General features: G+C 41.4%; 1 protein-coding gene across 2 annotated transcripts in view; it reads right to left on the bottom strand.

Annotated features, from left to right (window-relative positions):
* Nucleotides 1-17,849, bottom strand: part of ADCY2 (adenylate cyclase 2) — a 430,081-nt gene that overhangs the window by 99,782 nt on the left and 312,450 nt on the right. For both annotated transcript variants that reach the window (XM_006274493.3, XM_019491125.2), the window contains exons 8-12: nucleotides 10,340-10,498; nucleotides 9,849-9,981; nucleotides 9,256-9,432; nucleotides 8,317-8,360; nucleotides 3,629-3,709 (exon numbers count right to left, since the gene is read on the bottom strand). In XM_006274493.3, the coding sequence (XP_006274555.2) occupies nucleotides 3,629-3,709; nucleotides 8,317-8,360; nucleotides 9,256-9,432; nucleotides 9,849-9,981; nucleotides 10,340-10,498 (594 nt within the window). The remainder of the gene's footprint in view (nucleotides 1-3,628; nucleotides 3,710-8,316; nucleotides 8,361-9,255; nucleotides 9,433-9,848; nucleotides 9,982-10,339; nucleotides 10,499-17,849) is intronic.

Below are 17,849 nucleotides of genomic sequence, written 5' to 3'. Positions count from 1 at the left end.
CCCTGTGAGCTGCATTGCTTGGACCCCATGCTGGTGCCCTGCTTTGTGGGGGGGCAGCATGCTGGTGGGCTCTGGGGAAGTTGGATTGGGCCCCTGGGAGCTCAGGCAGCATAGGGCCCGCTGGCAGCCCTCACAGGCAGGCCGGGGGTGCCACTTCTGCAGAGGAAAGGACCAGGACCCCCCACAGCTCAGTTGCTCACTGGCAGCTTGCCCCCTGGCTGCAGAAGGGGCAGGCAGGCTCTGACGAAAGCAGGATTGGGCCCCTTGCTGTTTCAGCCTTCAGCAAGCTCCTGCAGCTGCCAGGACACTGCTCAGGAAGGGGCTGGCTTGCCCCAAGGGCAGCACAGGGTATTGGGCAGGGCTCTGGGGGTGGCTAGGGGTCATGAGCTGGGCTGGCCCCCTCCCCCCTCTGTACACCTGCCCAACACCTTGCACTGCCCCTGGGGCAAGCCAGCCCCTTCCAGGTGGTGGCAGGTATCCTGCTAGCCACAGGAGTATGCTGAAGGCAGAAGCAGCAAGGAGCCTGATCCTGCTTTCAGAGGAGCCTGCCTGTTCCCCCCCCCCCCCAACCCCAAAGCTGGGGGAAAGCTGCTGGCAAGCCAGGAAGCCCCTGAGCTACAGTGGGGTCCAGTCTTTCCTCTAGTGGTGGTGCCTGGCTGCCAGCAGGCCATGGGCTGCCTAAGCGCCCAGGGGCCCAAACCAACTTCCTTGGAGCCCACTATCATGCTGCCTCTCCCATGAGCCTGACCAAGGTTCCAGCACCTCACACACTGCTCCCACTGCCTTCTCCATCATACCCAGCCTCCCTCCTGCTGCTGCTATGGGGTTGACTCATACACTGTGTCAACTTAGACACCGTAAGATATGATAGATGTTTAAGTTATTATTTTACTCATTAAAAGGTTTTTCAAAAAAGGATAAGACTGTAATGGTAACTAACTTGGCCATGCTGCATATAGGCACAACCTTTTATATCTTTTAAAATACTAAACTTTACCTTACCACTTGTTATGTTAAAGCACACAATACAGTATAAGGGAGGAACTCAGCAGCTGTGTTAATGGTAGCATGAGAATACTGAGTACCACCCTGGCACAATTTCAATTAAAACTCTCATTATCCTAATGGTTTCAAGAGTCCACCAATTAGCCATTTCATTGGCTTTAAAGAGTTACACTAATGTTACACTGACATTCTGCTGTTTTGTGATCATGTATTGCCTTCTTTTTTAAGTATGGGAACCTGTGAAAAGGGGGTGTCAATGTGGGTGTTCAAGGATCCAGATCCAGTTATGTGTTTGGATATCCATGAGGATGATGAGGAACACTACCTCCCTTGGCTCTCCTGAGACCCCCAACCTCCACAAAGGTGGCTGCACAGAGCCCCTCAAATACACGAGATAATAAACACTGCCTATGTAGGAATCAAAGTTAGTTGAGGCTGAAGAAGGCCTAAGTGGATGACTAGACCAAACTGGCATTGTCACCACATTGGCATCTACATCTCTGGACAACCTTCACCTCTTTTAAGGTATACATGTTCTGGATGACCAGAGTCTGAGCCCAGGCAGCAGGATTTCAAGGGGCTTACAGCCCAGCCTTAATCTTAGGCTCCCCTTTAAAGGAGTGTCCATGCAGGCTGCCCACTGCTGGCAAGTCTGACATTGCCATGGAAGAAACTGAGCCAGCTTAGGAGAGGGTTGGAAATGAGGCAACACCCCTACTATCTGCCCAACCTTTCCTCCAAGGAACTGCAGACCATAAACATGTTTATGACCCAGTACCTAGCAGTGACATCTGGGGAAGGGCTCCTTGAGACCACCTTGTTGAGCCTGACAACCCATGGGGCAGAACTGAAGCACAGAATTCATAAAGACAATCTCCTTCTCTATCCAAGCCTGATTCATCCACAGAACACTATCAATCTTGTGCATTGACTAAAGCACAGATCCTGTGGTAAAAATCATAGGTGATGGTGTAATTGGTATTGTATCTTAAGGCACACACACAGGTAGCCTTATTTCTGCAGCTTTCTAACTTTCAAGTGTTTAATTTAGTGATCTTATTGTCCTTTATAACAGTTTTTTAGATGGAGTTTTTACTTGATATCAAGTCAGAAAAAAATAAGTGAAGGCTGTAAGATTGGCAGTTGGAAATACACAAGGTTATTTCCTTTCAGTTTTTTACCTCTAGTCTAAAATAAAAAATATATAGTATGGGAATCACTGAGAAAAAATAACTATGGAACCCAAAATGTCATTCACACAGTCACATTTCAGTGCAAGTACTTTAAGGCCCCTGACATGTTACACTTAAGATGTGACTAACCGGTTAATCAGGTCTTAAGCAGTGACATGTCCACATGTTGATGTAATTCATGGCTTGATAAAACTAGGAATGACTGACAAAGTTATTACATGAAATGTGTAGTAACGTTGTCGCTGATTCCTATTATGCCTTTAATTGAATGTATGGCTGGTGTTCCCATGTGCTTTGGAGGATAAGAGCACTAGTCAGCTGACTGAGTTTCCCAGCTGGGAACTCTTGCTCCCCCAGCTGGGAACCCCGGTCAGCTCATCGGAGCTCTCAGCCATGGGGCGTAACACGTGCTCCCACAGCCAGGAGCTTCATTAGATGATGGGGCTCCCAGCCACAGCAATGAAGACTGCCAGTGCAGAGGGAGCATGGGATCACAAGGCCAGACTCTCTCTGCACCAACAAGATGGACTGCTGGGATCTGATGCTTGATCTCACAGTCCTGCCTCCTGCCATGCAAGCGTAAAATGGCAGGAAGCACTATTGTTGGGATAATGCATCAGATCCCATTGCACCTTCTTTTTAATGTCTGTCAGTGGCCTAAGCCACAGTAATGCCGAATGAGTTGCAATTGGCAAATCCACCTTAGACAGTTTTGTTTACCTGCCTACTGGAGAAACTACTTTCTTTCATTTTGGTTCTGTGTGTAACTTGACTGTCAACATTCGCTTCTGTTGACAACTCTCAGGACAGTTTTAATCTAGCTTATTCACTATTCTAAAGAATCCATGTGCCATTTGAGACTATGATTATCAAATCGTGAGGCAAGGCAGACTTCATATTCTGTGCAGCTACTCCTGTCACAATGATGAAGCATCAGTCAATATTTAAGCCACTCTGATTTCTGTGTCAGAAAGCCCAAGCTCTTCATTCTTCGCCTCACTTATTGTTCTACTGTGAAAGATGAGAACGTTCAGAAAGAATCACAGCTAGGAGATATGAAATACTGCTACAGTAGCATAACACTTAATTCTTTTTGGATATATATCTCCCAGCCTGCTTTTGTGTCTTTTAATTATTCCCATTTTCAGCATTTGCTGCCAGCTCTCTTTTTTCTGTCTCTGTTTCTCTCTCCTTTTAACTACTGTTTTAAGTGTACTTACATAAAGCATGAGAATTTAAATGAACACAATTACATTTTTCACTAGTGGCTTCCTCATTTTGAAATATAATTAAACCTAAGTTGCTAAGGGTGGCATCTCTATGGCTTTTTGAGTCTTGGGCACCCAGACAAGACACAGCAGTAATGCTGGCACCCATTGTAGACAACTGTGAAAGCTGAGTGGACAAGATGATTCAGGATGTAAACATACTTTTGAGCATTGATTCCATCAATGGCCTGAATCATCCTCTCATTTAGCTCTTCTTCAAACCTTTTCTTCTGTGATTTTGTTCTGCAATGAAAAATGGTGAGAAATTATCCATTTGGAAAAAAAGTATTGATCTTTTAATAAATATTAACTTTAAATAATGTTAGGGGTTGGTATTAAATGGAATGAAACAACAACAATTTCACACCAATATCATAGTAGTATGTAAAAGCCTCTACTAGACTGGATCTTCTCCTGCTAGGCTTTTTAAAAACATTTTCCTGTGTAACCATCCTTGCCTCTGCCTCAAAGGACTTACAGTCTAAAAGCTAAAGCAGTTCTTAGAAAAAAAAGAAATAGAAAAGCTTGTAGAAAACTAGAGTTAGGGACATTCTTTTTTGAAGCACAGACCGCTCCTTGGTTATGTAATGAACTTATAAAACATAATTTGATAGTCTCAGCTCCCTAAAATATGTCCCCATGTGCTATAGCTATTTTTGGTAACTCTTTGTCAGCTTTGCATGACAAGGTAATAACATGCCATTGCACTGAAAAATAATCAAGCATTCTTCACCGAGGCATTGCTTAGTTCACACTGCTCCTTCCTGTGGTGTGCACTGTTCTGATTAGAGGATACAGTTCTTTTCAGCAGCAGGTTTTGAAATAATTTTTCATTAAAATGTTAGTTTCAAAAGCACCTCAGGCTTCTCATTATGTAATTTTTAAAAACTACTATAATGAACAAAAGAGAAAATTTTCTTTTGTGGGCCACAGAAATGGATCTCTCTGCCACTATGTTTGGCCTCCAACATAATTTATATGAACCTGGGATGATGCAACTGTCCCAGGTACTCACTATGATGTAGTCAATCAAGTGCTGGTGTTTTGAGCAGAGGTGCATGCATAATGTCTTTCATTTGTTGCCTTGGTGTGGTGCAATAAGGAATTTGTGATAAGGAGATCATACTCCGAACACTTGCTCAGTAGAAAAATACCATTTGAATGAATTTTCCCCATGCATTCCTTTCTAAGTGTTTCTTTCTATAGCTTAGAGTCCTTGGCCACTCTAGCACTGAAATTGCCAAAAAGAATTATCTTATCTTCTTTGGGGCAGATGACAGGACTTGGTCGAGTTTAGAATATAATTTTTCTGTTTCATCATCTGCATCAAGGATCAGGGAACGCGCACTGATGTTGTCTATTGGCCAGTAGATGACAAAGGGTCATGAGATGCTCATTGATGCCAACTGGACATTCTGGCATTTGAGTAACAATCTTGATTTTGATAGCAAAAACAATGCTGTGAATGTGTCTGTCTTTTTTTTATATTTCCTTTCCAAAAAAAGGTGTAGCCACCAGCATGCTCTGTGAGCTGCCACGCTCCTCCATTCCTGGTTTTACTAAGTGCAGCAATGTTAATGTCAAACTGTGCAATTTCTCCAGCCCTGTGTGCTGCCTTTTGCTCCAGTCAGCCACCATTAGGGCTGTCCATCAGGGTGCAGATGTTCCCAAAATTGCAAATTTCATTACTTGATATGGACCACAGATGAAGTGATGCCACTAGATGCAGTTTTTCAGCCAGGTGAAATGAGATAGATGATGTTTAGACCACCTTCTCTGGCCCACTTCCCATGTGGGGTGCGCAGAGTGGATCCTGAATAGGAGGGCTCATCACAGTAGCAGCTGCTGAATTGCACACCTGTCTCAGTTCCAAGTACAAAACATTCACCATACATTTATTGCCCCAGTGTAGGTACACGACTAGGGGCTTCTGGTTATCAGTAGCACGTGTCCCATCATCACTTTCCCATCACTACAAAACTTGTTATTGAAGGAAAACACTTTTGCATGTCTTCTTTTAACAAGGGGATGCTGTTGTGCATCAGCAACCACACAACACTTCACAGAAATTTCAATCTAATGGGAAGGAAAACCTAGAAGACTGGACATTTCTATTCTTGTGCAGCTTTCATCTGCCTCTGCATCCATTGTGAAGTATTATTTCTTCATCTTCCTGCTCCACCAATGAGGACTTTTATTTATTATTTTTGGATCACTGATAGTTTGGAAATCTCACCCAACATTGTGACCCTACCAGGAGGAGTACAAAACTCCAGACAGCACTGATCTCAAGGTCACTGGTAGCACACAAAACTCTCCATCACATCAAAGTTGTGATCCTTGGAAAGAACCAAGTTCCCACAGAATGGTTCAAAACCACACAAAAAAAGATATCCTAGGTTTTTAGAGTAACTTCTATAGAACCACACTGCTTTTTTATACAACCCAATTGATTTTATGCCTACTGAATGCTATACAGCTTAGGTATATATTATGTATTTGTGGCCTATTTTATACCCTGGACAGTCAGTCTAGAATGAAAACAGACATAGTGTTATATAATATTAAATAAGACAATCAGTAAATTACTAATATGAACAAATCATTTAGTCATAGGAGCTAAATATTTCACTTACAGAAGCCTATAATGAGGCTCAAAAAACCGGACGTAGGCATGTAGACATAAATAAATGCCAGGTTTTTAAAGGTGCTGTGAGCCTAGCTAACAGCTTTCCTCACTGAGGTCAGTGGGAGCAAAGTGCTCAGTGTTCCTGAAAAAAAAAATCAGTCCCCTTATTTAAGCATCTAAACATGAATACAGGAGCCTGACTTAAAATTTCTGGTTTCAAAAACATCTTGGCCATCAGGTTTTTATGTTGTGTTTCCATGTTAAGTTGTACAATCAGCCCCCGCCCCCATGCAGCTACAGGTGCAATGGGATCTATTGTGCAATCCAGACAATTGCTCCTCCTGCCATGCCATATGCACAGGCAGGAGGTGTGATTGTGGGATCACACATTATACCCCACAGTGCCTCATTGCCGATGAAGTGGGACCCAGATCCTGGGCTCCCCTGCACCAACAAGAAGCAAGCTCTTGTGGCTGGAAGCCCTCTTAGTTAAGGGGCTCCCAACCATGGGGGCACCCTGTGCACCCCCACAGCTGAGAGACAGCTCCTGAAATCCCCCAGCTATGGTGCTCCTGCAGGCAACAGCAGCTGTGGTCTCCCAGACCTGGGGATGCATGGAGCTCCCATAGCTGTGATCTCCCAGCTGTGGGGGCACCTCACGCACCCCCATGGTCAGGAGATCAAAACTGTGAGGGCAACCCACATACCCCTGTGGCCCAGAGATTGCAATTGTGGCCCACGGCTGCCAGGACCCAGCATCTGCAACTGCAGGACACTGAGTCCTGGCAGCTGTGGGGTGCTGCTAGGTCCTAAAGTCCCCTCAGCTGTGGGACTCCCAGCCCCAGTTGGACATGATGCACCGCTGCAGGTGAGAGCCTGGTCAACAGACAGGGCTCGCAGCTACAGGGGAGACCCTGCTAGACATGCAAGTTAAAGATGGATACCAATCAGCTATAAAGTTAGTATACATTTTTAAAGTCTAACTTCATAGCTGGTTGGAGCTTTTTATGGCATGATAGGTACTTTGCCTATGTAGCCACTCTCAGTTAATTGTGCAATAACTGTAGCATATAGAGGGATACTTTTTTGTATCTATTTTTGAGAGCAATTTAAAATCAAGAAAAGGTATTTTGATAATCCTAAAGAAACATCATGTGCTGAAAATACTACCGTAAAAACAGTAATTACAACACTACTGTGCTGGCATACGTGAGTTCTGCACACTATCCAATTTGAACCAATGTGCTTTTGTCTTAAAGGTAAAATATGGTTTTAAGGACTGGCCAGAACCAGCCAGCATCCAGAAAAGTCATGAAATAGGAATGCCCTGCTCTCTGGTAATCTGTGACTGGCATATGAGATGCTTACGGAGCAAAGACGTGAAGAAAAACTAAAGAGGCACTATAGGAAGGAGGAACTGCCCCTAAAGCAAAGGAAATGAAGTACTTCATTTTTAATGGAATACTTATTTTAAAGTATTTTTATAGTATTCATCATGTCACTTATAATAAGAAAAGGAAACATGTTATCTGTGGTTTAACTTTCTCAGATTCTTAAAAATCTGCTAACTATCTCAATTTTCTTACAATACAATGAAGACTGTATTTTTAAACAAGACTCTTCTTCTATGCCCCCCACCCCCTTTTTTATTTTGAAATTCAAAGAATTTCTCTGGGGGGTTTAAAAGAACATGTTCAGTTCACCTGTATCCATTTTCTCTACTTTTGACCTACTAACTGGAAAAAATAGCCACCAAATGACAATTTAAGCCTTATCATATGAATGTATATATATTTTTCTATCACTGACACAGAAGATGGCACATATCAGTCTTTCATCAAACTTATTTTTTCCATGGAGGTGTACATTGAACTGAACACTGCTTAGAAATACCTAACAGCCAAAAATATATGATATATGAAGGGGGACCCCAAAAGATTTAACAGGATATTTAATATAATGTACAATAAGACAACTGCATTCAATATAAAATTTTCATAGGACTGGTAGCACATCAATATATAGAGCTCTGCTACTTGATAGCAAGATGTGCATCTATAGCCAATAAGCACTACTTTGAAAACATGCCTGTTTTTACTTCAAGTCTCCGGAATAGAAGAATCTAGTCTAAAAATCATACTTTGGTAAGAAATGGCTCACAACATTTTAATATCAAGCATGCCTTAGTTCTTGTACTTTAGATTAATGAATTTATAAATACCTTTCTCTGCAACGCTGGAAATGATATTGGCCCATAGGAACATCCTAAAAAAAAGCAAAAGAAAAACTGTATCAACTACAAAACAGTTGAAACTATTCCTTACTTTAAAAATGTATTATCAGGCTAACCACTTTATCAAGGACTATAGAAATAAAAATATTTGCAGGGTTCATTACCAGACTGATATACATGAAGGGTTTCAAACATTCTAACATTTATGAGCTTTTCCCTATTAAAACAATTTTAATAAAGAACAAAAAAGGGAATGAGATGGAGATCAAGATGACAAGCTTTAGTGAAAACTCCAATTGCAAGCATGTTATTATTAATTATAATTGCCTGGATCCAGAAAGGTTTTTCCCTATCAGTTTCACTGCTCACAATGCAAGCGTGGCACCACTGAGATCAGTGCCCAAACTCCCACTGATTTCCATGGGTGTTGGAGTTATTAAGCATCTTTGAAAATCAAGACACTTCTGGGCAGGTGTCTACATAGGCACATTTGTTTTTAAATGAGGATTCCTGACACCAGCACTCATCACAATTACAGCTATCTGGTGACCAAATATGATATCCTGATGCATTTTGCGGCAAGGATTCTGCAATCACTATATGTTTTTATTTTGATGTACTACAGTTACTGGGAAAATCTGAAGATCATTAAGGAGTTAGACGGCTCAAATAGCCAATCTTTGTGGACACAATACGGGGTAACAAAATCTGGCCCATTAGCAGCTGAAGTCAATTTAATTAAGCATCTAAATAAGTCAACAGAAGGGCTCCCATGACCTGGATTGGATTCTAATCAGCCCCTTAAAACTGGATATCAAAAAAACCTGGGTATGCTTTTTAATTAGCAGGGAATAAAACAATACCAAAGGGGTCTTTTATCTTTTCAAGACAGCTAAACTGATTGAAATGACATAAATGGGCCCATACTGTGGTACTAATCTTGCCGTTTTCCGTGGTCATGCTGTCCCTGTGGTGTAAGTGTGCAAACGGCTTGGCTGCTCCCCACGATTCGAGATACCGGGTCATGCGAACTGAGGCTCTCATCTTAGCTCCATCTAGGGTGTGCCTGGGTCTGATGTGGTGCTGTGGGCTTCGTTTTTCTCCCTAATCATAAGTAAAAAGGGAAGAGGAAGAAAAAATAATGTATAAATCTAACTGTTAACTCTAATGCACAACATACACTGTATCATACTCTTATATGGTACTTACTCTTATATAGGTATATACCTATATAAAAGTAGGGCCTATAACAGATAGGTGCTGCGAACCACCAATTCCAAATCCTATCTGTGAGAGTTACAGATGTTCATTATTTCTCAAGATCAGTCTCGTGATGTATGTCAAAGAACATTTTGTTGCAACAACGCTAATACACAAACTGCATTAGCTGGCAACGAGTTAAAAAAACAAAAATTTCATCTGGATAGTTTCTGAAAAATCATATATTAAAAACATAAACATGAATGGTTCTGTTTCAAAACATAACTATAATTGGCAACTGTGAGGCAAGTACTACTAACCTTGGGATTGATCACAAAGTAGGTTTTAACATTATGTTCTTTCAGATATGGGTCTCTGGCATCTCCATCCCCTTCTTCCACTTTGTAAGCTCCATTCAAATGCGCCAGAGTGACTGAAGTAATGTGAACACGGCTGAAATTATGGTTTTTTAAAAAAATGACCATCACAGTATTACAAATATTCAGACATTTTCAACACAGTTTTTAACACAGATTTTCATAAGTGAAACAAACACGCATTTTCAACGTTCCAATATGCACAAATTAGGGAAAGAAAAATGAGTCTGGAGCTTTTCAGGCACAAAAATCTAGCCACAAATCATGTCCTTCCCCAACAACACAGCTAGCAACCATGACTGTTAGTATCAGTAGCCTGCTCTTAGTATTAGTTAATATTTCTTCATATAAGATTTTTGTTGGTGCCTTATTTTATTTTATAGAGAAATACAGTAAAACACGTATGTGCAAAAATTAACAGAAAGCACTCTTACCCTGGAACACCTCCAGCTTCCATGTGGTTTGCCAGTGTAACATCATGGGACCATACATCATACTGCCATTTCTGTAGCCCAATAACACCACAAAGGACGTTTCCAGAATGCACCCCTACACGCATATTAATATCAACTCCAGTGGCATCTCTGACCTTCCTAAATTTGAGAAGAAGAATTCTATTAGGATAGAGTATAGGACCATAATCTCTGAATTCACAGAAAAGCCAAAATGGTAGTAGCAATAGCTTGTTTTTTTATTTACTTATGCTATCCATGAACTCAGTTGCAGGCTTTTGCTGACAGGGTTATCTTTTATAAATTGCTATTTCTACTGATATTTTTTAAACCATTTGTTTGCAACAAATACTTATGTCCAAAGTAAAATTCCCTCCTTTCAGACAGACTATTTATTGTTAACAGAGAGCTATAGTGAGAAAGGTCTGGCATTCTGGCTAAAACCTGGATTGGGATATTTTGGGAAATTGGGGCCAGATGACATTCCAACTATTAGATGCACAAATGGATTTAGACTAACACAGCCACCTCTCTCTCTCCTTTTCTGCTGCCGACACTTTTCTTTTGAAAGCTCTCTGTAAGAAGCCAGGAAACAATAAACAGAACTTTGTTTCTGCAGGAAGACTGGGACAGGATACAACTTTTTAACAGCTGCTACTATTGAAAACAAATATTTTTCTGTTTTCATTTAGCAGAGAACAGGAACAAAGACAAAGCTTTTCAGCTCCATTATTTCCAACACAATCTTATACCTTTTGCTTTACATCTGGGCCAACAAATAGTTCAAGCAAGGAACACGCCCTTTTTCCCTGACCCTGTTCTTTCTCCAAAACCTGGGCTGAGTTTGTAATATACAGGGGACTGATATCCTCGACGAGTGCTTCTCAAATACTGCCCACATGTGCTGTACTGCAGATGACACAGATTCTTTTGCATAATAAAAGCAAAAGATGTTTCATTCTCAAGTTTCTTATCTCCTGCTGTGGAATAAAAATTACTATATTGGCATAAATCCTTGACTATCAAGAGAAGAGAAAAAACCCCTCACAAAAAATACAAAAACTCATTTTGCAACTCTGTTGTATTTCTGAAGAATAACATTAATATCCAATGCTAAAAAGTTGCGCTGCAAATCATATACAATCTTCTTGGACCTTAATTCAGTGCATTTGCACGTACCCAAAGTTCACATAAATCATTTCTCTTAAAAGCAAATACTGCATACAGCATAGTCATTAATGAAAATACCTATTGCCATTTGACTAATCATGAAGGTGAAGGAGAAATAAAATACAGGCATTTGGAAATGTGATTACATTTCTGGATTTAAATGTCATTAGTACCAGCTAGATAAGATAAAACAAGTTAAAAGGCAAAAAAAAATGGGTATTGGGTATACATCATCAAATGCTAACCAGGGACGATTTCAATCAGGAATCAAATTCCCATTTTGAGCTGAGTTATAACACTAAAAAAACAAGAAATGATTGTGGGGAAGAGGTAAAGGGGTATTTGGATAAGAGATTATGACAATCCTGGGATTAAAAGAAAATACAGAATATTATAATATTATAATATAATATAATATAATATAATAATATAATATTATATTACCAATCATTATTTACTTAATATTGGGGAAAAGACTATATAGTAAATCAAAACATTATGAATTGAAGAAAAGGCATTTGAAAGACATACTGGAACCTTTTATTTTCTTTAAAAAAAAGTGACGTTTGGAATATCAGTGTTGCTGGGGTCATTCTGAAAGGAATTACAGTGTATCCTGTGGTAAGAAGCAATACTGAAGGGTTACGTAAGTCAGAAAGTTTTCTTTTTTCTTAATGTGTGCTCAAATGATGTACTGGCTAAAAGAACAGGTCAGAACAGGTTCTTGGTTTCCCTTAACTTGTGCCTAAGACAAAAGTAGAATTACTATTATTAAATGTAGATTAATGGATGCAAAATGCCTAAGGCTCTGGAATTATGTACATCTTTAAAACAAGGCTTTTGCTTAATTAATATTCTGATCCGAGCCCTAAATGACTTTCAATTTGCATATCGACACAACAAAACATAGAAATTAGGGGTATAGACCCCAATTCAACAGAACATTTTCAGTTAGCATTTCTAAAGGAGTGGCAGCTGACAGGCACCTAAGACTGGCTACTTAAAACAAAAAAAAAACCCACTGTCAGAGCAGGAAGATGTCTTCAACTAGCCAATGAAAAATACAAATCACAGGAGTACATCTGAAACCCTCATCTCTCAAGGTTGCAGAGAAGAGCCTTCATCTGCTCAGCACCCAGAGGCAGGAATCCTCCCTTGAAGGTAGGAGCCTCAACTTGCTCTTTAAACAAGGCAGAGTGCTGTCACCACCCACCTTCTCAACAACAGCCTTCTGATCAGAAAACCTGTTCTGGAAAAGAGAGCACAAGATTCTCAGTGTTCTCTAGCAGCAGGGGACTCAATCCCACGTCTTTTCCCTCCCATGGAAGTGCTCTAACCCAACAGGCTATCAATCAGGGAAGATGCAAGCATGTATGTTGTTGGGGGCAGGACAGCACAGTTCATAGGTGTGAACAAGCTTTCAAAAGACCTGACTAATTAGGCAGCTTCCTTTGAGCTGCCTAAACCCAATTTGGATTCTGCTAAGTGCAGGTATTTGTGTGGGCAGCCAGAAGAAAGTCATTTTGGGCCGTCGGGGAAAGGAAGAGGAGGGGGTGAAGGGCTTGCTGGATCCAAAGGGCAGTAGTTGTGGGGGTTAAAACAGCACAGCCATGAGGCTGTGGTGAGTGGCTGAGCTTTACCAGCTGTGAACACACACAGGTATTCATTAGGCCAGGCTAACCCATTTTAGACCAGGTTAACCCAGGCCAATCTAAAGTTAGTTCCCCTCTAAGGGGAACTAACTTTAAATGGGGCGCATCATTTTTGTGCGATTTAAGCTCTGTGAATACCTACATGCCTGGTCATTTAAACTGCCCTAAGCTCGGTTAGGGAAACCCAAATGTAATGCTTGCATATACCCCATCCTTCCTGTTGAAGCTGGATCACTAAGCAGCAAAGCATGCAAGCTGCGTGGATTCAGGGAAAGCAGCAAGAAGGAACAAAGCTGTACAGCCTAGCTCTAAGGACTCTCAGCTAGAAAGGAGAGGTCCTGACTTCTGGTTCCTGTTACAAGAACTATAGCTACATTTTATTTAATGAATGCTTCATGTAAAAAGACAGAACCTCCTGGGGGTGAAGAGGACATTGAATCTGGCTCTGTGACTTCCAGGGTGAATGCTTTATTCACTAGACTAATACATAGAAATGGCTTTTATCACCACTGCAGTCTGAGAGAAGACTCATCCTGTTAATGTGTCATGCTCAGAGCACATGATAGCTGAAGCCTCTCAGAGGACATGAGCAGGACACCCAGGCTAGGAACAGACCTTACACCTAAACCAGTTTAAGTGATCAGAAACTGGTTTAAACCTGTAACAGAACATAAGATCAGTGCACATAAACCAGTTTCAAACTGGGTGAAACTGGTTCAAGATAAACCTAGTAGAAAGTAGTATCAGAGTTAATTGATTTGGGTCAAACTGGTTTATGAAACTTCTGTAGCAGACCCATGGGTGACACATAGGGGGTGCATGGCTGTGCATCCCCTGGAAGCACCAGTTGTGAAACCGGAAGTGCTACCCCCCATTGGCGATCGGGTGCTGTCCCCAGACTTGGGAGGCATCAGGTGGCAATGCCCAGACCCCTTCCTGGTTCAAGTTAAATCACAGTCCCCCGGCAAGCTTTGCAGCCCTGGGCTGGGCTGGGCTGGGCTGTCTGCTCCAGAGAGCAGGCCTGGCCTTGCCCCTTTCCTCCCTAGTTGGAGCAGTGAGGACTGGTTAACGTGGGGGCGGGGGCAAGCCTGGCAGGGATGCAGCCCAGTCTACAGGGGGGGACTGCCCCCTCCCTTCAGGCAAACCCTGGCTGGGGTCAGGGAGGGAGGTTAAATACCCCATCCCCTGCTTAAACTTACTGCTGGCTGTGACTGTGGACTACAAATCCAAGAGGGACCTGGAAGCAGGAAGAGGAAGTGATGAGCAATCCTGCTGAGTACTGCTAATGTAATTCTGGACTGCAAATCCCAGAGACCTAAGAGGCAGCAGGAAGGGGAAGTGAACACAGAGCCCAGGCTGGCTATGTGCCAGAGAGCCATGCTCTAGTGTCCCCTGGCTTCTGGCCTGGGTCCCTGCAGGAATGCGGCTGCATTTCCGGAATCAAAGGTAAATGTCCATTCCCTTCTGTTTCAATTTAATCTGTGCAGCTCAGACCAATATGCAAAGACTGAATCGATTCAGCCTTGTGCTTTTTGATTGTCTGTACCTAGCCCCAGTGAAGAAGTCACTACACTGGGAGGAGAAGTTCTGGGTTACACTGTCAGACAGTTTCTCGTTTGTTTTCCTTTTGGGCCTATAAATCTTGCACTCAGAGCCACTCAGTGAATCAGTTACAACAAAGAAGTGGAGAGTGCCCTCAACCTAGCCCTTAGCTTGGTGATTAGAGAACTTTCCTGGTAAATGAGAGATGTGGGTTTAAACCTCCTTAGGCTTGAGAGGGCCTTGGCCTTAAGACTAGGCTGCTCCCTTTCCTCCATGTTCCTTTTCCCAGCTGAGTACTCTAGCCAAAAGTTTCTTGGACAGAAGCCAGGACACCTTCTCTGTAAGGTGCACTTTGAGTGAGCCTAATCAATGAGGCCCCTCAGGTAACTTAGGCTCTAGGATACTTGATTTGCAAATCCCAAAGGCCTTAGGTAAATGCACATTTCATTAAAAAACACAGCCCTTTCTATCATTCTCTGTAGCTATAATCCAGGCATGTAAGTCCAGTCTTGGTTGAATCCCAAGATGCCTAGTTTTTCTCCAGCACCTAGGTGTTTAGGCAGGGTTTTTCTGAATTGGTCAACTTGACTTTGGTATGTAAAGCCTACCTAAACGGGTACTCAGTTACCAAAATCCCTTTATGAATCTGGCTCTTAAAGAATTTCCAGGTTCAGCAGGAAGCCATAAATTTAGTTTGGCCAAAGATCAGAGGCTTTTGGTTCACCTAAAGTCCACCTGAGTCCTGTATACATTAATTTATTGGGTACAATTTTAGTTACGCAAGTCCTTATTTGGATCTATGCTTATTTGCCCAACTCCATTATATCTGCATTTAATTGGATTTTTGGCCCTGGATAGCTTATGAAAACTTAAGCCTAATCACAAATGTAAGTGCTTTGTTGGATCAGGGATACCAAAATTGAAGGCTAAGATGATCCAAATTTTTAGTTAATTTAAAGACAATATATCCAACAGGTTATTTCATGCCAGTGAGACGATTCTCTGAAATGGAAATTATTTCAAAGGATTGAGTCAAAGACAAGTGTTGAGAACCAGTATTTAATTGAAAAGGCTGGCAGAGAGTCGAGGAGGTTTAGGAAGAAGGAGTATTGAAGAAGAGACAGCAGCTGGATTTAAACAGAAAAGCAGACTATGGTTTATTTTATAGCTTAGTCTGCTGCAGAAACCATCTGATTAAAGTCCAATTGCTGTTTGTATAAACAGATAACATTTGCTCATGCGGCTTGACAGGACCTGTGGCTAGTCTGCTCCTTTATAATCAGTCTGACCACTGCTAAAAATATTGAACCTACAGAGGCTAACTTGAACTGAACTAGTATGGCAATTTTAAAGTTAATATGATCAACAGGAATATTCATGTGTTTTCAAATCGGAGTAATTACAGTAATGGAACTCAAGTGCATTGGGTACTTTAGCTCTGTTTTTGACAATTAAGCACCAAGCTAGATAGGGCCTGTCTTAATAGATTACTCAATAGGTTTCCTAATTCCTTCTATAAGATCACACCCCAAAACTTGACCTATTCCTCTTTTACTTCAGGGGCCACTGGAACTGGAATTATCCTCATGTAGCAGCAAAAACTGTGTAGAACTGATAGAATTAATAATAAAGTGCTTCATTGTTGTGGTTGGTATTATACCATAATAGTACTATGAGCTTCCAGACTATGGCTCTTCCAGCACTTGAGGATGTAAAAACAATGAAAAATCTGTGTAAGTGGCCTGGGAAAACTGAATGAAATATTTCAGAGTGAGAAAAATAAACACAGCACATATTAGATGACATCTCTTCAAGAGCAGAAGCCCTGTTATGTTTTCTTTTAGATGCTGCAAGTTGTTTTTATCATACTTCTCTAATCACAAATGCAATGATTATGTAGAAAATATGGAGCATATTGATAACAATGTTATGTATCCACTTTTTGGCCAGAATCCTGGAGATAATTTAAGCTTATGCCTTGAAAACAGCAGGCACTGTTTCTATACCTTTCACTGAGGAGATGTGGGTTACATGTGGCAATTTGGATCCATCTATTGATCCAATTCATGGTTTCTCTTTGAAATTATGACTATGGCATGTTTAGATACCAGCATCAGACTATAGCAGCTATTTGGATTGTATGGCAGGTTTTTGCCTTCCATCCTGGATTAAAACTTTGCAGTTTTAAATTTGTAGACAACACAAAATAATTCAGTGATAAAGACCAATGTGGACTACAAAGAACTACAGAAAAATGAGCAAATGGGCAACAAAATGGCAAACAATACAGAGAAAGTAAGGATTATTTACTATTTATCACAATACTAGAACTGGTGGGCATAAAATGAAACTATTGGGTAGTAGGTTTAAAACTCACAAAGGGAAGTTCTTTGTCCACACAGCAAGTAGTTAACTGATGGAACTCACTGCCACAAGAAGTTGTGCAGATTGTTAGCTTAACCCAGTTCAAAAGGGGATTGGACCAACTCTTAGAAGAAAGGTCCAACAGTAGGTGATGAATATGGTAGATATGCTGCAGTCTCTGAATCAGAAGTTTTTAAGCCTCTGAATTCTGGAAGCTGCAACAGGAGAGAAAATCAGAGAATGGAGAATACCAGACACACTCTGTTCAGTTTGCCCTCTCCCTCACCATCTGTTCTCTGCCACTGTATGAGATTGGCCTATTTGTTACACATATGCTCAGTGCTGTGCATGACAAGATATGAAGTTTGATGGACCCATGGTCTGACTTACTAAAAGGCAGTTCTTAATTTTTTTACCTCTGCACAAAACTAACAATTTAAGACAGTTGATCTGATTGATATGCCACTGAAAAGTGACTGTTGTAGCTAAAAGTTTTCAAGGAGAACTGGGCTATCAGCAGAGTGGCCCCTTTGGCAACCATTTCACCTGGCAGAAATCTGAGAACACCTGATGAAGACTTCTCAGACCACACCTAACACAAGAACAGTTAAGTTATAGAAAGGCAAGACCTGGACTAGTTCTGTTTTAGCAGTTCAGCTTGTGAGGAGATCTAGCTGAATCAGAAACCTAACGAGGAATGGGGTAACCCCACCCACCCTGGAAAAGCTGGGCTCAAGTAAAGTCTTTGTGTTTAAGAAGTTTAC

This window comes from Alligator mississippiensis, chromosome 3 (genome assembly GCF_030867095.1).
Source record: "Alligator mississippiensis isolate rAllMis1 chromosome 3, rAllMis1, whole genome shotgun sequence".
In the NCBI taxonomy this organism is placed as follows: Eukaryota; Metazoa; Chordata; order Crocodylia; family Alligatoridae; genus Alligator; species Alligator mississippiensis.
This window is presented reverse-complemented; position numbering and strand designations above follow the sequence as displayed.